Here is an 11,327-nt window from a genome sequence, read left to right on the forward strand (position 1 = left end):
AAGGAGGCGGGGAGAGGTGCGATACGCTGCGGGGGGGGGGGAGGCGGGGTGGGGTACGCCGAGGAACCCGGGGGCAGGGGGCGGGGTGGGGTACGCTGCGGGGGTAGGGGGGTGGGGAAGGGTGCTGAGGTTTGGGGTGGGGTACGCGGTGAGGAACACAAGGAGTGACGAAAGCCTTCGGAGAGATGGGATTCGCTGCGGGAGCAGAAGCGGGGAGACGCCGGGTACACTAGGAACTTGGGGTGGGGTGCGCTGCGGACCGGAGGCGGGCGGCGGAGGCCGGAGGGCGGACGCTCGCGTGTGGGGGCGGAGCGAGCCCGGCGGAAGTTCCGCTGCGGCTGGCCCCGCCCTGCAGCTTCCGTTTCCGGGCCTGGCCGAGCCGGGCCTGCGCCGTCGTCCCGGCCGGCGGGGAAGCGGGGAGCTGGTACCCCGCCCCGGGGTCCTCGGCTCGTGCCTCTCCGGAGTGTGACCCGGCGCCGCTCGGACGGGGTTATCGTTCAGATGCTGCCCTTCTCCGCCTCTGCAGGGCGTCCGAGGCGCCCCTCGGAGCTCGGGGCTCCTCGGCCGAGCCCTCCCCCGACCCCCGGCCGTCCGGGCCAGACTCTGTCCCTTCTTGGGTCCCCGGGTCCCGGCGACGCCCCCCACCCCCCGGCGACGCCCACGCCGTTCCCCGCGTGCGCGCTCGGGGCTGGGGGACCCGGGCGGGGCCCGGGGCGCGCGGGCGGCCCGGGAGGAATCACACAGGAGGCCAGGGAATGCCTGGGGTTGCTCCCCAGGTTTATTAGTGTTTTGCGTCAGCACCTTAAAATAGTCCACGTAGTCACATACGTGACAGATTAGAATCTGTTCCCCCAAAAGGCTATTTACATTAATCCTGTTTTTCATTTAAAAGGAAAAAAACCTAGCAACACGTACATCCTAGAAACTAAACAATGCACGACGGATGGATTGGGGTCTGCACAAACGTAGAGGGGTACCCCTTGGCCTACAGGTTCGGACCCCGTGGTGTCCAAGGCGGGGGACACGTTGGGCAGCGTTCTCCCTCCTCCACCCATGGGGGGTGGGTCTGGGGACTGCGGGGAGGGACAAGCGCAGGTCAGGTGGCTGGCCCACAGAAGCAGGTGGCCCTGTCTTGTATGAGGAATCTGCTCCAGAGCAAAGGCCCGACCCTAGAGAGTGGCCAGGTCCTGCCGTCTGGGGGTGAGGGCAGTGCAGCAGGCCATCCGGGGACCCTCCTGGAGCTGCAGCCACGAGACTGACTCAGAACACTGGCCTGCAAGCCCTGAGGTGATGGTGACCCTGGGCTGGGGGGGGAGGGGGTCTGATATGGGAGGAGAGAGGAAGCAGTGGGCCAGGCTGGTGGGTTGGTCGCAGGCCCCCACCTGGCCCTGCTCAGTGGTGAGTGGCAGCTGCTCCTGCCTGGGGCCCACATGCCTCGCACTCCACACCCGTCTCCGAGTGCCCACAGCTACACCGGCTCGCTCACAGATGGCTTTGGCTTCTGTATCTTCCTTTGAGGGACAAAGTGCTTTTACGTGGGTCCTCAGAACAGCTCCATGAGGTAGGCAGGGCATATGGGACCATTCCTGTTTAGTCAATGGGGAAACCGAGGCACAGGTCTCTGAGAGAATCATGGTAGCTGGGGCTGTCTGCGTGACCTCCTGGGCCCCGGGGATGGTGTAGCGGGTGAGCCCCATGGCACTTAGGCACAGGACGGAAGGCCACCGGGCTCTGTAGTCCCAGGGGCATAGGGTGGAGGCGCTGCGTGTACAAGGACGCAGCTGCGTAAGGGGACAGGGAGGCACGTTTGGGGGGAGGGAACGATCCCATGACAGGGTGACTGCTCTCTTTGGTCCCTTCCTGTAAAGCCAGCTCTGCAGCTAGAAAGCTACGTCAGCTGTGCCTCCTTCCTGTGGAGTCTGACCTTTGGAAAGGAACCGTAAGGAGCAGTGACCAAGGCCCTGGGGCCCAGTGGTGGGAACCAGCCCAGGGAGGCTCACAGACCCAGGGCCTGTTTCTGAGGGTGGCTGCTGGCTGCCTGAGGTGCTGGGCTCAGCGGCCAGCACCCCGACCCTGGTCCTTCTGAGCCAGGGGTCAGCCTGGTCCCCGGTGCCGTCAGAGGAGAAGGAGTACAGGCCATCCTGGGGAAGGTCCTCTGCCCACAGGCAGCCCTGGTGCAGGGTTGCACACAAGGTGAGGCCAGTGTCCTGTCCCCTAACTAGCCCAGGGACCCCTTCCTGCCTTGGGGGAGGAAGCAGGCAGGTCACAGGTAAGGAGAGTGCGCCTCCCCCAAGGTCAGGCCTGCCTGTGGCATGGGCTGTTGGTGAGGCCCGCAGCCTGCACTGCATTTGGCACTGTTTTCTGAGCACGGCCTGGGTGGCCCCCTGGGTGGGCTACCAGGGTCACAGGATTGCAGGGTCCCAGCTGCCTAAGGATGGGACCTGGTGGGCTCTTCCTGTGGACACCGGCTGGACTCTGGCTGCAGGTCAGAATGTCCCTTTGCTGCTGCACGGGAAGGCAGGGGGCGAGGCTACCATGCAGGGCGGGACCCAAACTCTCACTCTCGGGAGCTTGGTCCAGAGGCTCCCTGCCTCTGCAGGGCACTCCCAGCTGTACCTACGGCCCCACTGGTGCCTGGCACCTGAGCTTTCGCTGGCCACGGAAGTGTGCATGGGCCCAGACGTGCCTCAGCCGGCAGGTAGGCCCGGGGGGCTGGGTGGAGGAAGAGTGTGAGCGGGCGGGGGCCAGCTTCGGGGGCCACTGTGCTTGCCAGGAGTGGGGCAGAGACAACCAGCAGAAGCCTGGTGACGGCTCGAGAACAGCCAGAGGGAGAGCGGCTCAGGGGCGAGGCGGGCGCTGGGGGCTAGGATGCGCCACAGTGCTGGCTGGCCTTGCTCCAGCCCCAAGGGGCCGCTGGGACACCAGAAGAGCAATGTCTGTTTGGCAGCTACGTTATAACATGTATTTAAAAGCATTAAAAATATCCGCTACTAGAAAACCTCTGCTGCCCCATCAGGCTGGAGTTTATTGGGAACCACAAGTGGGCGGTGCTTGGGGCGTCTCAGCTGGTGGGTGGCTGGGCTCAGGCCTGGACTGTCTGGCCTCCAGCCTTCGGCCACCCAGCTCTGTGTCTGGGCCCACAGGCAGCCCATGGATCTTCGCGGCCACCCGCCTGACCCCAGTTCCCTGAGGAAGCAGTCCTGGCTTTTAGGAAGGACAGGACACGAAGGTGAGGACCCTTCTTGCTGGGGGGGGGGGGGGGGGGGGGGGGGGGGGGGGGGGGGGGGCTCGGGAGGTCCTGAGGCCAAAACACACCTTCCGTGATTCTCAAGGCTCAGCGCTGTCTGCCTGACCGCCCACCCCGCTGGCACGTCTAGTTATCGGGCAGAGCAGTTAACAGGCCCCAGGGGGGAGCCTCCCTGTGAGTTTCCAGGTTGAGAGCACATTCATACTTAAGACTGTTTCTCTTTGTGTTTTTAAGTGTCTCTGTAGTAAACTGAAATGTTAACAGAAAAGCAGCTGGGCCCCTGGCGCGCGCCGTCCAGGGCTCCGGGGCGGGGCTAGCAGGTGGACTTGGAGTGTCCGAAGATGCAGATGGGAAAGTGCTTGACGTGGGAGGACCACTGGGCCGCCAGCTGGAAGAACTTGACGTCATTCCACTCCACACCGTCGATGAGGACTGTGGGGACAGCACCACCTGACTGTGTGCCCCCACACCCCTGATCCCTGGCTCCCAGCCGCCCGCGGCGGCCAGCTTCTCCCTGACCACGGGGGCCTGCTCGCCCACAGCCCCTCTGCCCTGGCTGGGATCTGCAGAATAGATGGAGACACCTTCCTCTTAAAGCAGAAAAGCAACGGAGGAAGACAGGGCAGTTCTGGACCACAGTGGTCACCAGATTGGAGCTCACCAAGAGAAAATCATTTTAGGCTCCGTATTCTGAATTAATTAGCTGCGGAATATCTTCTATAAAACGCCTGAGATATACAAGTCAGCACTTTAAAAGAACAGAAAGGGTTGAGAAATTACTTCTGAAAATTAAAAAGCTGTTCTATGCACACAAGTGCTTTATCCAAATGTGTAATATGCATTTCATGCAAAACGAAAGCGTTTGCAGAGGTGAATTTTAAAAAACATTTCTCCTCTGATTTACTTTCATACTTTAGACAGGACCAATGGGAACCTGCGTCAAGGACCCAACTCCCTGTGGGTTCCCCTCTAAAGGAAGGACACATGGACAAGTGACCTCCCAGGAGTTCTGGGACCCCCCCCCACCCCCCAGCAAGTGCTCACCCCTCAGCATGTTCTGCTGGTGCTTGGCCGTGCAGATCAGGCGGCTGATACCCTCAATGCACTGGCTTTTAGACTCTACATCCTTGTCCTTGGTTTTTTTGGGCAGAAACATCACTAGAAGGAAAAGGCCATAGGGCTCAGTCACAGCCCTCGGTGCCCTGCCTCCATGAGCCACCCACAGTCCACAGTGGCCACGGCCACTAGCCCTCCCACCTGCCCAAGTGGCCTCTGCTTGGGGGCTGCAGGGCTGCCCCTCCGACTACCCTGAGTGTCAGCCCACCACCCCCACCTCACCTTTCTTGTTCTTCTCCTTGGTGACGACAGTCATGGACATGGTGGGCGTGGCCACAGCCTCGCCAGTGCTGGGCAGCCTGCTGACCTGGAGAGACCGGAAGGTGCACTTGAGCGTGTTTTTGGTGGTGGGGAGGTCCTTCTTCTCCACCTCTCTCTTCCTGTCTGCAGGCGGGGCTGCCGTCCAGTAATCCACCTGCAGCCCCATCAGCTCGGCGCCGACGCCCTGGCTGCAAAAGCAGAGGGGCCTCACTTCTCTGTCCTGGCCTGGCGGCCGGCTGTGCTGCTCAATGCTGGGGGACTGCCTGCAGTGGCTGCCCAGCAGAGGGGAGCCCCAGCCCTGGAGCCCATGGGGTCCGTCCCTGGGCTCTTGAGACAGCCCAGTCCGGGCCCACAGGTGGGCACAGCGGCCCCGCTGAGGTCACCCAGGAGCGCCTGGTCTGCTACCCGCCTGCCCTCTCACGCCACCCCTTTTGAGTCTAGAGGGCCGAGGACAACCAGCCTCATCTGAGGGGTGGCCCCCAGGGGAGTCCAAAGCAGCCCTGTGACCTTGTGGCCCATGTGGGTGTGAGAACACCCTCAGACCCCTTGGGTTTTGTCTGGGTGAGTTCTGCTCAAGAGAGACCCGAGGGCAGCTAGGAAGGATGCTGACCACCACATGCCCTGGTCCCTGCAGGGAGCCCCGTCCATCCACGTCCCCCCACCCCTGTGTGCGTGCGGAGCACCCCCCACCCGGTCCCTGGCGCCACCAGGGCTGGGGGAACACTTCAGACCGGGGCCTGCGCAGCCCCCACCCGACGGGCACCTCCTCCCAGCAAGCCCATCTTCCCGAGACGGTTCTGAGCCCACCGTCCAGTCAGACCCTCAGGCTTCCTGGCATCCCTGAGCTGTGGCCAGTGGCCATGAGTGACTGTGTGCATTCTTTAACCACCGGGGGCGTGCTCGGGTTGGGTGGGGTGGGGCACCTGCGTGGCACAGCCGTGTTTACCTGGGGGAGGACAGGCCCCCGCTCACTGACGGGGAGGAAGGTGGGGTGGGTGAGGCCTCCTTGGCTGCGGGAGACGTGGACGGCGGGGTGGACGAGAGCACGCTGGAGCCCGAGGGGGCCGCGTCGTCAGAGTCACCTTTGGGGAAAAGTCGGCCGGCCTTGAGCGCCCCTGTATCGCTGCCCCCAGGGCAGGCCCAGGCCTTCAGAAGGTGGAGGAGCCTCCCAGGCGGGGTGTCCCTCCCCTTCCCGGCCCCGAGGGCAGGGGGGATGGGGTTACCTGACGTGGCTGAGGACGGTTCCACTATTCCAACTTTCACCACCTAAACGGCAACGGGAAGGGATGCTGGCTGGCGGCAAAGTGAGGTGGTCGGCCAGCCCGCCCGCGCCGCAACTCCAGACGGTGGCACAGTGCCCTTCTCCCTGGGCTGCCGGCCACTGCGCCCTGCGCCAGCCTCCCTGGGGGCCCCCCCCGGGGTGGAGCAGAGACCCGGTTCTTCTGTGGCTGCACAGCTGTGCTGGAGAGACTCCATGGGGCTGCAGCGCCCCCTGTGGCCGCCCCCCCATACAGGAGGGGCCCAGTCTGCAGACTCCAGCCCTCAGCAAACCGTGAGCATGTGTGGCTGGCCTGCCCCAGAGGTCGGTGAGGTCCGGGCACTGGTGTGTGGGGCTCCTGCCCAGCAAGGGGCAGAGGCGGCCCCAGGGCCAGCACCAGGCCCTGGTCAGAGAGCTGCTGCTCCAGACCCCCATGTGGGCATGTTAAGTGGTGACTCATCCCTCGGACCATGGTGGTGTTTTAAGTGTCCGAGGGGTTGGGGCGGGACCCTATCATTACTACAGAAGGTTCCCTGAGACCGGCTGGACTCCTTTCCTCCCAGGAGGGCTGGCGGGGGCCTTGATGCCTGGCGAGGGTAAAACCACGGCCTGCTGTCTCCCCGTCTGCCTCTGGCTCTCACAGCAGGTGCCCGGTGCTGGCAAGGAGGAAGGTGAACTTCCCGATCTACACACACCACGATCCCAGCACAGCTCCTGAGGGAAAGGCCCCCCTCTGCCCCTCCCGGGGTGCTCGCCCGCAGCTGAGTCTGACCCAGGCCTCCGGCCCAGGCCATTCCAACAAGGGAGCCCTCCTGGCCTCTAGGTGTGCCGTCTGCGTGCACAGGTCGGCCACTCCGGGCCCGGCCCTGCTCCATGCGGGAAGAAAACAAGGGGCTCTAAGATGGGGTGGGGGGCAGATTTTAAGGAGTTGTCTGTTCAAATTGCGGAAAAATGTTCTGGAACTTAAAGGTAGCGCAAGCACCGCAGCAGAGAAGTACTCACCCCTACAAAGGGGATGAACTTCTGCGAGGATTCCTCATCAGGGCTAGGAACACAAGAGACAGTTACTCCTCTCACTGCAGCCGGCAGCACCCACGCCACCCCACATCCCAGCATGGGCCAGCCTCCGGCCCCAAGGTCATCTCCCTCCACCTGAGGTCAAGAGGCCAGTGGGGGGGGCCCCCCGGGAGCCCAGCTTCCTGGGGGAGTCTGTTGCCCATCCCAGGTGCCTGGTGCCCTGCGGGAGGCCTGTAATCCGCTCGGCCCTGGACAGCAGTTTCCAGCGTGTGTCCTGGACACCTCCCCTCCCCCGCCCAGACAGCAGCTTCCTGGGTGAAGTCTGGACCAACCAGACAGACTGGGGCATGGGTGGTCGCAGGCGTGCACACCCCATGCTCTGACAGAGCGATACCCTGAGAGCAGCCTGAAGGGGAGACGGAGGCTTTGGGGCTGTGCTGTGGTCGGAGGTAAACCAGCACTGGTGGCAGAGGAGGCATCACATGGCTTCCCTGTGACTGCCGGTCACAGCCTGTCCTCGGTGAAGGCAGCCATGTCCCTCAGGGGCAGGGTGGGGGAGCGCAGGCGCCAAGGGGATGTGAACTCCCTTCTGTCTTCCATGGCCCAGCCTATGGCCCATCCTGCAGCCTATTTCTGCACTGGATGACGGCCCTCCACCCCAGGGAGGACTCTCCCCAAGAAGGACTCGGCCACCAGGCTCCACTGGCCTCTAAAGAGTCTCCTGGCCCTGAGGAAGACCCACTGGCCTCTAAGGAGTCTCCTGGGCCTGGGGAAGACCCACAGGGCAGGCCCAGTCCCGCTCTCTCCTGCGGCCTCCTGGCCTCTCCGGCCATCCTCCCAGCTCGGCTGTTTCCCTCTCACATCCCGAACCCCAGGGCTCGCCCTCAGGAATCGACTTTCCTGCAGATGGCTCCACTGTGCCCAGGCGTTGGCCAGAAGGGGTCCTAGCCCCTGGGTCACTCGGGGAGAAGCCCCTGAGGCACCACCTCCTGGATGGGGGCTGGGGGGCTCCCCAGCCCTGCCCCTGTGGGGACAGACACCCGCACCTGGCCAGTGCTCTCCAGGAGACGTGCGCCGGGGCTGCCAGCATGGGACACGCAGGCGGCGCCCCGGCCCGTCTGGCAGGAGCCACTGTCCTCGCTCTGCGGCTCAGCCCCGCAGGGGACAGCAGCTGGCAGGCCACCGGCACCACCTGGACGCAGGGCTCCACCCCAGCACCACCCATGACGCCTCCGAAGAAAACCTGGCAAACGTCTTTGGACAAAAGGACTTAGAGATTCAGGCCATCCCACTGAAAATGACCAAATCCCCAGCCTTTCTGACCTGAGGGGGACAGAGTTTATCCATTTCAGAGAACAGCAATTTGAACCCTGTGCCCGGGCCGGCTTTTGCATTCGAGTAGCACAAGACAGGGGGTCCTGAGGGGCTCCCCAGCTCGGTGTGGGGGAGCCTCCCACCCAGGGGGCCCCAGGACCCTCCCCACGGGCAGCGCGAGGGGAGGCAGACGGAGGCCCGCAGGGGCGGACGGGAAGCACCACACAAGGGTGTAGCTGGGCTCTGAGAAGCCAAGCCGCGCCGCTGGGCCATGCAGACAACATTCAGCGCTCCACACGTGCCCGGCGGGACAGGGGTGACACCGGCTTGCCTAGCTCAGGACACACGGAACACACGTGTGGCTCCGTGGTGAGGGCCCCTGGGTCTGGCTCGTGAGACCACAAAACGTGCCTCAACCACGACACGAGGGACACAGAGCTGAGGGGCGCTGAGGACAGGGGGCCCTGGGCGTTCCCCCACCCCGGTGCCCTGCGGGAGCCGCCGGGCCGCACACAGCCGGTTCGGTCTGAGCCCAGGCCACACGCTGGCTGCTGTGTGGACCCTCCATGCAAGTGCTCTCGTGGGGCAGGCATGGGCCCCGAGGGCCATGCCCCCCGCCCACCTGCTCCTGGTCTCCTGACCCCTCCGTTCTCCGTCTCCATCTGTTGAGCCCCTGGTCCTGGGCTCTGAGGGTGGCCAACATACTGGGCCTTCACGGGACTCTGCCCAGGGCGTCTGGAGCCCCACCCCAGGTGCCGGTGTCACCACTGTGACGCAGACGTGGGGGCAGACGCACGGGACACGGGCCGGGTCCCCTAAAGCCCTGGCGTGAGGCTCAGAGGAGCCAGCGCGGGGAGACAGACGCTGTGGCCGGGCAGCGAAGCGGGCACCACGCAGGCCTGTTTTTTGCTCACAAAGGCTTGTTCAGCAGGACAAGGTGGGGGCTCAGACCCCTCCGCCTGGACTGCCTCAGGGTCCAGCCAGAACGCTGCCTGGAGCCCAGTGACCCTGCCCTGGCCGGGCTTTCCCCGGCAAGAACCCAAGACCCGGGATGGAGCAGGGTCTCGGGGGAGGGACCGGCAGGCAGGCCACCAGGACAGGGAAGGGGCCCCAGATGGCAGGGCAGCTGTGGGCGGTCCCGGGGTTTGGTTCTCGATGTGCGGGTTTCCAGAGTGGAGCCGCCGTGGGGCAAGGAGCCCTTCACGGGACAAGGGGTCTGAGCGCTCTGGCCGCCTGCGCAATTAAGCCACCAGGCCCAGCTGAGAAATCCTCTGTGGGACTGTCGGCAGCCCCGGGGCCCAGGCCAGCGCCACCCGGGGGCAGGCTCCCCACATGCCGAATCAGCATCCATGCTGTCCCTCCAGGGCGGTGAGCCCACGAGCAGGTCCACAGACACAACGTGCCGACAAGGAGGCCCCCGCGTGGCCAGCGTGGCACCAGTGTCTCGTGGTGACACAATAGCACCTGCTTCTAATGTAAGAGGTGGAGCCGCCGTGTTTTTGGACACGGAAACTCACTGAGGGGCTCAACTTGGCCACTTCTCCAACTCAGATCTGGGCTGAATGGCACGGCCTGCCCGCCCTGATGTCTTGGTGCTCTAACCCGGTGGGGGCCCCTGAGCAAAATCCTGGCTCGGGACGCACCCGCCTGCTGCCAGCGCGGGGCCCTGCCTGCCAAGGTGCCGTTCCTCCCGGCCACGGAGAGGTGGCTGGGGGCCAGGGACGCACCCCACCGGCTCACACTGCTAAGCAGCCCTACAGACCAGCCTGGGGACAGGGGTGCGGACCCAGAGACAGCGGTACCTGAGGGTAAAGTCAAAATGAAAGTTCTTTTTCCTTTTCAGAAAGCCACCAAGAGAAAAAACACAGACACATTATTACGCGCTGAGAAGCAGGACACGCCTGCAGGGACAGTGTCCCCACTGGGGGTGCAGCTCGGGAAGGCACAGCCCGCATCGCTCAGGAAGAGCCCAGAGCTGGCCCCTCGGGAGACCCATGCAGTGCCCCTCAGATGCACGCAGGGACACTGTGGAGTCTGCAGCCCACCTCCCCGCCGCCCGGGCACTGGCCCTCGCCCACGCAGGCCTGGCAGCCAGACCTCTGTCTGCCCTCGGCCCCAGCACCCGCTGCTGCCTGCCGTCCTGTCCTGGTGCGGGGCGGGAACCTGTCTGCTGGCCCCGGAAGCCCAGGCGGTTGAAGGGGCCAGGTCACTGCCTTCTTGTGACCGACGCAGAGGAGGGCCCGGGGCTGCCAGGCCCGCTCGTGGCTTCCCCCAAACCCAGTTGGGTTTGTCCTTGTCCCTGACGGCCACCCCGAGGGGCCCTCAGTGTGCCGCTCAGAGGCCCGTGTCTGCAGCGTGGAGTTGGGTGCGCCGTACACCGCCCCCCACGGCCCCCCCAGCCCAGGGCCCAACGAGGTACCTCTTCTGCTTGTAGGTCAGCATGGCCTCTGCGATGGGCAGCTGGTGGGCACAGTTGGCACCTGCGATGTACTGTGTGATCCTTGACACGATGTCCGGGGTGTCCTGCACTGCAGGAGGAAGTCGGCAGGGTCCATGGGGGGGCCATGCCTCTCTCCCACTCCACCTGTTTGCCTAGGAGCAGTGGCCATGCCGGGGGCGCCTGAGGGGGCCCTCTGCCCTCCACCCGCACGGGGTCCCGGGTAAAGGAAGCGAGGCTCCTCCAATCCTCAGGAGCCCTTGCCTCAAGGCCCACGGTGGACAGAGGGGGGCCCTGCTGCTTCTGACAGAGGCCGCGCAGCCTCACCCGCTGGCTCACCCCGGGCCTCACCGGCGCTCTGGGCCTCCAGCTTGTTGAACAGGTCCCTCCAGGCCAGGTCCTGGAAGAAGTTGTTGTAGCGGTAGTCCACGGAGCCCAGGTACCGGGCCACGGGGTGGGAGCCTGCGGGCCGCGGGGAGGAGGTCAGGCCGCGGATCCTGCCCCACGGGCCGCAAGCGGGGCTCGGGCACCGGCGAGTCTCCCCCAGGACCCAGCACTTTCCGTCATGCCGATATTTACAGATTTTGTCATGAAACAAGTCGCATCAGCAAGAACGGAGCTCAGTCACCCAGGGTTTGGTGACGGGAAAGGCCTCGCGGCCACACCGCCCTGGCGGC

The 11,327-nt window shown here is 64.7% G+C and overlaps 1 protein-coding gene and 1 long non-coding RNA gene across 5 annotated transcripts in view; one reads left to right on the forward strand and one right to left on the reverse strand.

Moving 5' to 3' along the window:
* The first annotated feature begins 185 nt into the window (after positions 1-185).
* LOC115303028 lies at positions 186-4,075 on the forward strand. 3 transcript variants are annotated; one of them, XR_003913776.1, is made up of 5 exons: positions 186-1,561; positions 1,869-1,939; positions 2,092-2,698; positions 3,144-3,229; positions 3,482-4,075. It is a non-coding gene; the product is annotated as an uncharacterized LOC115303028 (long non-coding RNA). The 3 variants fall into 3 exon arrangements; XR_003913775.1 differs by having other exon boundaries at positions 200-1,561; positions 1,869-2,193; positions 2,600-2,698; XR_003913774.1 differs by having other exon boundaries at positions 189-1,561; positions 1,869-2,698.
* PACS2 (phosphofurin acidic cluster sorting protein 2) overlaps positions 749-11,327 on the reverse strand; it is a 51,256-nt gene continuing 40,677 nt past the window's right edge. The window contains exons 17-25 of one of the 2 annotated variants that reach the window (XM_029953082.1): positions 10,990-11,112; positions 10,633-10,741; positions 10,016-10,048; positions 6,885-6,927; positions 5,848-5,890; positions 5,571-5,706; positions 4,586-4,812; positions 4,292-4,405; positions 749-3,679 (exon numbers count right to left, since the gene is read on the reverse strand). In XM_029953082.1, the coding sequence (XP_029808942.1) occupies positions 3,561-3,679; positions 4,292-4,405; positions 4,586-4,812; positions 5,571-5,706; positions 5,848-5,890; positions 6,885-6,927; positions 10,016-10,048; positions 10,633-10,741; positions 10,990-11,112 (947 nt within the window). In that variant the 3' untranslated portion in view covers positions 749-3,560. The remainder of the gene's footprint in view (positions 3,680-4,291; positions 4,406-4,585; positions 4,813-5,570; positions 5,707-5,847; positions 5,891-6,884; positions 6,928-10,015; positions 10,049-10,632; positions 10,742-10,989; positions 11,113-11,327) is intronic. The other variant, XM_029953083.1, reaches the window with a different exon arrangement.

This window comes from Suricata suricatta, chromosome 9 (genome assembly GCF_006229205.1).
Source record: "Suricata suricatta isolate VVHF042 chromosome 9, meerkat_22Aug2017_6uvM2_HiC, whole genome shotgun sequence".
Lineage (NCBI taxonomy): Eukaryota > Metazoa > Chordata > Mammalia > Carnivora > Herpestidae > Suricata > Suricata suricatta.